Consider the following 11,094-nt stretch of genomic DNA (forward strand, 5'->3'; position numbering starts at 1 on the left):
CTAAAAAAAAAAAAAAAAGACTGCTTTTATGCTACACGTGAAAATAATGTTTATTACATCTTGTGAATGAACCCATGACATAGTCATGTGGCTCCTATGTAATATCAATATGAAAACGTCAGATTAAAGGCTACTTTCTTTACAGTTATCAACTGATGTCACTAAATCCATCCAAATGAATGAGATGCAGTCAATGTGAATAAATCCTAAAAGCAGCTGAAAAAAAAAAAAAAAAAAAAGAAATGTCAATCTAACTTTTTATTGATACTAATATTGAAAATACATAAAATCCAATGACTGAGATAAATCTTACATATGTATCATATTTCTATAGATTTTTTTTGACCAACATTTTATTTTGAAAATTTTCATGCACATGGTAAGGTTGAAAGAATCATACAGTGAACACTACGTACTCGAAATATAGATTCTAAAATTAGGCCAAGTATAGTGGCTCATGCCTGTAATCCCAGGGATTAGGGAGGCTGAGGTGGGAGAATTGCCTGAGGACAGGAGTTTGAGACCAGCACAGGCAACATAGTGAGACCATGTCTCTACCAAAAAAAAAAAAAAAAAAAAAGTGGGCCTAGCACAGTGCTGCATGCCTGTACTTATAGCTACTCAGGAAGCTGAGGCAGGAGGATTGCTTGAGCCCGGGAGTTCAAGGTTACAGTGAAGTATTATAATCATGCCATTCCACTCCAGCCTGGGCAACAGAATGAGATCCTGTCTCAAAAAATAATAATAGTTAATGCCAGGTGCGGTGACTCATGCCTGTAATCCTAACACTTTAGGAGGCTGAGGCAGGCGAATCAGTTGAAGTCAGGCCAATATGGCAAAACCCCGTCTCTACTAAAAATACAAAAAATAGCTGGGTGTGGTGGCAGGTGCCTGCAATACCAGCTACTCGGGAGGTTTAGGCAGGAGAATCACTTGAACCTGAGAGGCAGAGGTTGCAGGGAGTTGAGATCATACAGCTGTACTCCAGCCTGTGTGACAGAGCAAGACTCTATGTCAATAATAATAATAATAATAATAATAATGATAAATTAACATGTGACTATATTTGCTTTATCACATATCTAGCCATCTGAACATATCAACCCATAAATCCATTTTATCTTTTAATATACTGCAAACCTCATTCCTATACACATGATCATGAATATCGTTAACTGGAGTTAAATACTGCTCTATTTCTTTTCAAGCTCAAATTTATCTACATTGAAATGCATAAATTATCACCCAGTGTAACATTCACTCACTGAATGTAATATTTAATTAACAAATACATACACCATTATAATACAAACTGCTATCAAGAATATTATCATCATCCCAGAAATTTTCTTTATGCCCCTTCCCAGTCAGACTCTGCCCCAAGCCCCAAAGGCAACCATTTTTCCTGTTTTATTTTCCCAAAAGATTAGGTATGTTTAAAAAAATCATATAAATGAATAATAGAGTATCCACTCTTTGGTGTAAACTTCTATTATGTGGCACAATCCTTTTTGGAGTCATCAGCGTTGTTGTGTGTATCAGTAATTTGTTCCATTTTTATGTTGAATAATATTTCATTGTTTAAATACACCACAGTTTTTGTATCATTTCTCCCATTTCATGGAAACCTAAGGTGTTTCTAGGTTTGGCTATTATGATAAAAACTTCTAGGAACATTTTTTTTTAGGTCTTTTTATGGACATGTAGTGTTGTTTATCTTGGATATGTACCTAACAGGGGAAAATGTGAAGGACTTTTGTATTTATTAAAAACTACCTGTTTTCTAAAAAGGTTATGCTAATTTACATTCCCAATAGCAACGCAGCAGACTTTCAGTTGTTCCACAAACTTTTTAATATTTGGTGTTGTCAATCTCTTTAATATAATACCATTTAATCTAAAACATGAGAACTTTGCCAATATATAGGTCCAGTTACCATGATCTCTCACCCACCATTTCTTCATTATAGTTGTCATATATATTCTATTTACAAACATAGGCAATGATGTGATTTTTGCCTTAAATATTAATATGCATTTAAAAGAATTTAAGAGGGAAAAAGTCTATTGACTTCAAGTGTACTTATACTTTCTTTTATCATCTCCAATTTTCTATTAATCACATATAGTGGATTTTTTTTTAATTCTAGATACTGTGTTACATTTTTCAGTTACAGAGTTTATATTCAATATTTTTTGTTGTTACTATTTCTTTTTTGGTACAATAATTTTGTGTATGTGTGTGTGTCCTTGAGTACAGTTTAAAAGCTGCTTGAAGATGCTTGTTTGCTTATTCCAACATCTGGTTGATCTCAGTACAGTCTCCATTGATTGCTTTTTCTCATAAGTATGAGTTACTTTGTATTGCTTTCTTATATGTCTAGGTTTTTTTTTTTTTTATTGCAACCTGGATGTCATGAATAGCATATTGTAGAAACTCTGGGTTTTGTTACGTTCCTCTGAAGAGCACTCACTCATTCTTTTTTGTTGTTGCATCAGTTGGTTAACTTGACTGGGCCCAAACTTTTCTTTCCTGTAGAGTGCACGACCTAAAATCTCTGTTCAGTTTTTCAGTCCTAGTTGGACTACTTGGAATCTGCCTAGGGCATGTGTAGGTATGGCATCACTGAGCAATTTGAATGGAGTTTATGCACAGATTGAGGCTCCCTTTCTGTGGCCCTCTCTTTACAGCTGCTGTGGCTATTTTTAGTTTTGTTGACTAGTTCTTCAATCCAGTAAAACTGTGGGTTTCTATTTGAGTTTTAGCCATCCAGTGCCTTTTCCTTCTAAGTATTCATAGCCCTCCTGGCTTACCTGTTGTTGGGTGCACTCCAGGTATCTGGTGTTTGCTGTGTGTATATATATACACACACACGTGTGTGTGTGTGTGTGTATATATATATACACACACACTAAATATATATAGGTGTATATATATTGGTGTATATATATGTGTGTGTGTATATATATTGGTGTATATATATATAGGCGTATATATATATTTGGTGTATATACACCAAATATATACACAGGATTTATAGCTGTTATCTATGGGAACTTTGCTCCGATAAAAGCTACTTCACAATTATTAAAAATAGAACCTCCATAAGTAGATTTTAAAATGCTTCTGCCATTTGAAACCAAAAAGTGGGATTTTGAGAATGTAGATCATCAAAATCATGCCAACATGTATGAACATACTACATTATTTGAGAAAGCAAATACAGTATAAATACATCCAAATAAAAACAGTGGAAATTTGGTGATTTTTTTCAAATGTTTGCCATATTGTAGCAGAATTTCAATTTTCACATGATATACACTTAGCCTTTTCTAGATATTCTGTTACCACATATATATATATATGCTATAGAACAGAATATATTATTCTATATATTATATGAATAGTCTAATCTCTAATAAAATATATAGTATAAACAGAATATTGTTTGATTTTTTGTTCAGACATTGTTCCTTATAACCAGAACTCCAACCAATTTAGTCTAGTGCTATGCAGAAAAAAAATGTCAATCATAGTTGTATGGATAATGATCACTGGCTTTTATGTCATTAACATTACAGGACCTTACATTGAGTTAAGAAGCTGTAAGTCAATACTCTCTAAAGGTTCATCAGTTATTTATAGTTCATTTACACTCCTAATATTTACATAATCTTAACCAAGTAACACATATTGAATATGGAAATAAATATTGCCCTGGTGCTTTTGAATGGGAATAAGTAGGCACAGCATAATAGATTTAACATATAATGAAAATGGGTTGCAATCTATAATAAGACATGCTGAAGATTCAATAAAAGCTCAGATATTGATTCATTCTTCAAACTGGTCATTAGCAACTAATTGGAGACCTTCACTGACCAATATGCTTAACTGATTTTTAAAAATAAACAGCAAAATAGCTGACGAAATTTCATAAAGCAACTGTTCCCTGACTATAAAACAAGGCAATTAAATTGTGCAAAGGTTAATTTTTGAGCACATAATCAACAACTGTAATAGAAACAAATCAAAGACAAGAATTGAAAGATCCTAAATGTAAATTTTATTAGTATCTTTAGTTTTATGGTTAGAAAACTCTATGAAGCAATAATGGATTGGTGAGGGATAAGTTACATATTTTATTAAAGAGTTAAATAAGCTTTGCCAAGGACCAGATTTTGGTTCTACTTTAGGCCCTGACAAGAAGTCTTGTAAGCTTTTTAAAGAGTTCTCTTGAAATCATAGTTATCAGTCTTACTAATTCATAACTTTGTACATATTGTTTATCTTCTCTGAGCTGCACTTCCTTCATTTATAAAGTGGAATTAATAAAATTTATACAATGGGTTATGTGGGAATCAAATAATATGAAGAATATAGAATAGCTTCAGAATCAATGTTTCTTCTACTCTGTAATCCCTTTGTAGCTGTATGATTTTGCTCTCTTTAATTATTTAATTATGTGGGATAATTGGGATATAATCCAATTCTATATTTTCTTTTTTTTTTTTTTTTTGAGACGGAGTCTCGCTCTGTCGCCCAGGCTGGAGTGCAGTGGCCGGATCTCAGCTCACTGCAAGCTCCGCCTCCCGGGTTTACGCCATTCTCCCGCCTCAGCCTCCCGAGTAGCTGGGACTACAGGCGCCCGCCACCTCGCCCGGCTAGTTTTTTGTATTTTTTAGTAAGACGAGGTTTCACCATGTTCGCCAGGATGGTCTCGATCTCCTGACCTCGTGATCCGCCCGTCTCGGCCTCCCAAAGTGCTGGGATTACAGGCTTGAGCCACCGCGCCCGGCCTATATTTTCTAAACATACAACATGAAGAAAATACTTTTTCCCTGGTCTGTTCTCTTCCTCCCATGATTGCTCAGGCCTGGGAAAGTACAGGTCTTGCCTGCTCCAATCAGCTCTTTCAAGGCTCACCAAAGCAGGGCACAGGGAGTCTTACCCATACCTGCAAAACAGGACTGAGGCCATGGTCAGGGTCAAAACTAGTCAGTGCTGAGGGAGGCAGCAAAAATTCAAGAGAAAAACTGACAATGCCTTGGTGAAGTTTTAGAAATGTTAGCACCTGCCTGTGATGACTTTTGTGTAAGTACACTGGCTGTCTTTGAAGGGGGCAGATGGAGCTAGACTACTTAAACTCATCATATAAGCCAGCAAGAGAAGTATAATTTTACAGATTCCCAGCATGTCTCTTCGTTCTTACTACCTATTTTTCTATACTGTAAATTAAATTTTAAAGAACTGGAGAAAAATCCACTAAAACAAATTACTAACAGTGACAAATAAACAGTGGTTTGTGTTAATATGTAAGTGCGCCATTGTATTAGTTCATTCTCATGCTGCTAATAAAGACATACCCGAGACTGGAGAATTTATAGAGAAAAATAGATTTAATAGACTCACATTTCCACATGGCTGGGGAGGCCTCACAATCATGGTGGAAGGCAAAGAAGTAGCAAAGGCAGGTCTTCTTACATGGTGGCAGGCAAGAGAGCATGTGCAGGGGCACGGCCCTTTATAAAATTGCCAGATATCATGAGACTTATTTACTAGCATGAGAACAGCATGAGAAAACCCTGCCCCCATGATTCAAATATCTCCCATCGTGTCCCTCCCACAACACATGGGGATTATGGAAGCTACAATTCAAGATGAGATTTGGGTAGGGACACAGCCAAACCGTATCAACCATTATGTATATTCAGTGTGTAACCTATCTGTATCTGTATATATATCTGCATCTATATCCAGAAAATTACATAATCTTGTATGTTGAACAATTACAGATTCAAGTACTCTGACTCACTCATCATTCACATAAGCTTTCAGCATAGAGACCATACTCATATGCCATTTCCTCTGCCTGGTATGTTTGGTTTTACTTTCTTCATTTTCCCTAACAGATAAACTTCTATTTCTCCTTGAAAATTCAGCTCAAGATTACTTCACATGATAAGCCCATCTTAGCAATAGTTTTATTCTCAGATCCTTTACTGTCTGGCATGATATGTGCTCGAAACATATTTGATGAAAGAATAGTTGTACAGTTAAATGCAAAATGGTGATGAATGACAAAAGAGACAGATATACAGACAAACTTTATTTATTTAATCATATATCATTTATTTACCTAGAAAATAAAATGTCTAAGATAGATAACGGCGTGCAGACCATCTAATTATTTTTAAATTCGATGGTCTGATAAACTTCACAAAATTGTTAACCTGATAAACTTCACAAAATTGTTAGACAGTTTTCACTAAGCCTTATATCATGGAAAAGATAAAAGAAAAAAGGTAAAACTTTTATATGGTACTCTACTTTTTATAAAACATTACATTTTCTAATGAAATAAATAATACTTTATGAATGTTTAATATTTCTGTAACCAAATATTACATTAGCTTTCCTTACATCACATTGACAGACTGTTTCATCGTGTTGGGGCCAGAGAGCACAGAGATGAGGGGGGGAATAAATTTATCAGGAACAATAAATAAGATAGAGATTAAGTGAAAAAGTAGGTACCTTTGGCAAATCAGGAAAAATTGGGAACCTCAACTTTCACCTGGAGAAAAACACAAGGCAGGAGGCCAAATGAGAGCTGGGGGGCACTACTTTGGAGGAGCAGAATCAAGGGATTTTAAAGATGTATGTATGGGGAGGAGAAAAGAAAGAACAGATTGTTTGGGTGCAGCTCTTTGGGAGATCTTAAGCATGACTGAGACAAGAACTGAGCTGTCACTTGATCTTTTGAATTCATTTTCCTGTGGAATTTTTTACAGTGATTACAATAAAGATTTAAACTATTTATAATTGCCATTTTTACTGTACTATTATCTTTAAAGAAATCATAATAATCAATACATACAAGTCTAATAATCAAATATTATAAAAATTTTCCTAATTTACTTTCTTTTTTAATTTTTTGTTTCTTTCAATTCCAAGGCCAACCAGGTCCACAAGGTAGCACTAGATCTATGTTGGTTTCATACAACATTGTAGATGCCATTTAGTGGAGTGATTAAGAGGATAGACTCTGGAGCCAGATTGCTTTGGTTCAAATCATAGCTCTGCTACTTGCTAGCTGTAATCATGCGCAAGTTACTTAACACCTCTGTGCCTTCTTAATAAAATAGAGATAATAGTGGTATGAAGCTCATGTGGATGTTTCGTGTAGCAAATCAGTTCATGCAGAAAAATAATGTAGGAACAGTGTCTGACAATAGTGCCTGGCACATTGCAAACATTCAACGATGCTGGCTATTATGATTATAATTATTATTATTATATGCAGATGATACAGACAAACATTTATGAGTCCAATATTTATAATCTAATTATTCATTTATTTTACAAATACATTGAGTGCCTACTCTGTCCCTACTATGTGCCAAGCTTTGAGGATAAGGCAGAAAACACAAATTCAAGATCTAGGGATCTCAGTAAAATATCAAGTCATGAGATTAAGTCAGGAAAGTTATTTCTCTTCTTTCTTTCTTTCTTTCTTTCTTTCTTTCTTTCTTTCTTTCTTTCTTTCTTCCTTCCTTCCTTCCTTCCTTCCTTCCTTCCTTCCTTCCTTCCTTCCTTCCTTCCTTCCTTCTTTTTTTCCTTCTTTCTTTCTTTCTTTCTTTCTTTCTTTCTTTCTTTCTTCCTTCCTTCCTTCCTTCCTTCCTTCCTTCCTTCCTTCCTTCCTTCCTTCCTTCCCTCCCTCTTTCTTTCCTTCCTTCCCTTCCTTCCTCCCTTCCTTCTCTCTCTCTCTCTCTCTTTCTGTCTTTCTTGACAGAGTCTTCCTCTGTCTCCCAGTCTCGAGTGCAGTGATGTGATCTCGGCTTACTGCAACCTCCATCTCCGGGACTCAAGCAATTCTCCTGCCTCAGCTTTCTGAGTAGCTGGGATTACAGGCGCCCACCAACACGCCCTGCTAATTTTTGTACTTTTAGTAGAGACNCTTCCTTCCTTCCCTCCCTCTTTCTTTCCTTCCTTCCCTTCCTTCCTCCCTTCCTTCTCTCTCTCTCTCTCTCTTTCTGTCTTTCTTGACAGAGTCTTCCTCTGTCTCCCAGTCTGGAGTGCAGTGATGTGATCTCGGCTTACTGCAACCTCCATCTCCGGGACTCAAGCAATTCTCCTGCCTCAGCTTTCTGAGTAGCTGGGATTACAGGCGCCCACCAACACGCCCTGCTAATTTTTGTACTTTTAGTAGAGACAGGGTTTCACCATGTTGGCCAGGCTGGTCTTGAACTCCTCACCTCAAGTGATCCACCCACCTCAGCCTCCCAAAGTGCTGGGATTACAGGTGTGAGTCACCATGCCCAGTGAAGAATGACTTTCTATCAGAAGCTGAATTGATATAGACCTACTTGGCACATATATAGAGCTGAAACAACCTAGATGGTCAGCATATTTTCTCCACAGAGTCAAATTATCTGTAAACTCAAATGTACCTTCTCCAAGAACAGATTTTTCAGTTAAAGAGTGGCTTTTGATGAGTGACTTTGCTATACTGTTATTGAAAAAGGGTCTATGATATGTAAATGCTAGACATGTATGAAGCACAACTGACATTAAGTTACAGGAAGAAAAGAGACTGAATTTGGTTCTCAGAGGGAATAAAAAAAAATCTCCCCAGCCCTACACTTAGATGGACGTCTGAGATTGTATCTATGAAAGTCAAAAACTTCTATTATATCTAAGACATAATTACTGGTGTATGATCATGGACTACTATAATGGCTTGTTTCTGGCAATATACTGCTTTATAATATTGCTGGATAGCATGGAAAGCAGTAAAAAATGGTTTTCCAAAATAAACATTCTCTATCTTCTCTAGTCTGGGGATAAAGAAGTTTTAATAATTATTTACACCAAAGGATAACTGGAGCATGAAATGACCATAAAAATATATTTGCATAGTTGTGAGGAAACATTAACGTGCAATTATGTCTTAATACTAGATATAAAATATATGAAATGGAAGATGGAAGATTTAGTGAGATCTTTTACCAATAACTTCAACAGAATATTTGTTTTTTAGAATGTGTCCTAGAGACAGGACCTTCTTTCTAGCTAAATAATAGAGATGAAAAATTAAAAAGAGCCTTAAAATCCATAATTAAGACCCAGAAAGAAAGGTAATATTCTTTTGATAACACATAGTATTTATGTAGTATACTGAATTGTCAGGTATTTATCATTAATTATCTCATGTTGAGTTACTTTAATGCTCTGAAAAATATTTTATCTCAATTGTTTTTAAAATGCATCAAAATCATAACTTTGTTTCTGGTCTACACACCTTCATTTGTCCATCTTTTTCAGGTTTATTCCCTGCTGTCCTGAATCTTGCTTCTAATGCTCTTATCACAACCAATGCAACATGTGGAGAAAAGGGACCTGAAATGTACTGCAAATTGGTGGAACATGTCCCTGGGCAGCCTGTGAGGAACCCCCAGTGTCGAATCTGCAATCAAAACAGCAGCAATCCAAACCGTATGTATTTTAGTGTATATTTGTGTGGCAGTGGGTAGGATCTATAATTGTGAGATGTTGAGGTCAAGTTGCATTAAATTCAAGGGTTTGTAATCCTAAGAATTCCTAGAATTCTTTCCACTAAGAGCTTCTTCCTGGCCCCTCTCTGTCATTCAGCAAACATTATTAGACTTCCTTCTATGTACTAAGTATGGTGATTGGAGATGATTCGCCAGCTGAAGGCCCGGGGCAGTCATTGGGTTTACTAACTCCAGATACCAGAGTGGTTTCTGAGGACGTGGTTATTAACTCAGGCTATCGTCATTCATTGGTAATTTATGTGCCAGGTGTTATACCTGAGATCCAGGAGGAGTAAGGTAGGGTCTGGTCTTTGAGCTACTGATATATAGTGTGGTAAGTACAAAGGGAAGAATGAGCACAGGGTTCTGCAGAATAGAGAGGATGGCCACAAAGTCAGTCTTGGTGTAAGTAAAGGCTTGCTAGAAGGAGTGATATCCAAGCTGATAACCAAGGACATGAGATAAACAACGGTATGAGATAAACAGGTAAAGAGGTGAGGGAGGGGAAGAGGAGAAGTCATGCCAGGAAGATAAATCAAAATTAGACAGAAAATCCTAGTTACTCAGGGAGCTACAAGTAGTTAGGAATGACTAGAACTGAAAGTGCCAAAGGGCAGAGAGTAGAGATGAGACTAGAGCAGAAGGCTCGAGCTGGATTATGAAGGTATTTAACACCACAGGAGAGGTGATTTAGGGAGAGGCACCATGCGAAGCCCTCTTTCCGGCCTCTATGAGCCACAATGATACCTCAGACTTATTGATGTATTTATTCAACAGGCCTTTGAATGCCTCCTATTAGCAATGCATTGTATTGGAGCATAATGTTACATTACACATAACCCCTGATTCAGAGGACCTAGAGGGGAAATAGAGGCAAAAGAAAAGTAAATTTGGTGATAAAGGAACATGAATGCTCCATGTAGATGCTCAGGTCATCTAAAGATTCCTGATTAAGAAATCTTTATATCTATATATCTCTATCTCCATCTGTATCTATCTTTCTGACATGCCTTCTTCTCTTCTCCTCCCTCACCTCTCTCTCTCTCTATATATATATAAATATAATATGCATAATATAATATAGAAGGTGGATATATACTTATATGTAATCTACTTAAAGGTAAATATGTATCTTATTTATATTATTTTATTTATATTATTTTAATAAACAGATATATTATTTTGTTATTATTTTGTTTTTGAGGCAGAGTCTCACTCTGTCACCCAGGCTGGAGTGCAGTGATGCGATCTCAGCTCACTGCAACCGCCACCTCCTGGGTTCAAGCGATTCTCCTGCCTCAGCCTCCTGAGTAGCTGGGATTACAGGCACGTGACACCATGCCTGGCTATTTTTTTTGTATTTTAAGTAGAGGTGGGGTTTTGCCATGTTGGCCAGGCTGGTCTCAAACTCCTGACCTCAAGTGATCCACCCACCTCAGCATCCCAATAGATATATTTTTTGTTAATATTATTTTATATATAATATATAAAAAGGTGTGTGTGTGTGTGTGTGTATATATATATATATTTTTTTAT

At 36.3% G+C, this 11,094-nt stretch overlaps 1 protein-coding gene across 1 annotated transcript in view; it reads left to right on the forward strand.

Moving 5' to 3' along the window:
* Positions 1-11,094, forward strand: part of LAMA2 (laminin subunit alpha 2) — a 640,343-nt gene that overhangs the window by 161,322 nt on the left and 467,927 nt on the right. The window contains exon 2 of the mRNA XM_017879679.1: positions 9,329-9,499. Coding sequence (XP_017735168.1) covers positions 9,329-9,499 — 171 coding nt within the window. The remainder of the gene's footprint in view (positions 1-9,328; positions 9,500-11,094) is intronic.

Source organism: Rhinopithecus bieti, unplaced genomic scaffold (genome assembly GCF_001698545.2).
Source record: "Rhinopithecus bieti isolate Rb0 unplaced genomic scaffold, ASM169854v2 scaffold_19, whole genome shotgun sequence".
In the NCBI taxonomy this organism is placed as follows: Eukaryota; Metazoa; Chordata; class Mammalia; order Primates; family Cercopithecidae; genus Rhinopithecus; species Rhinopithecus bieti.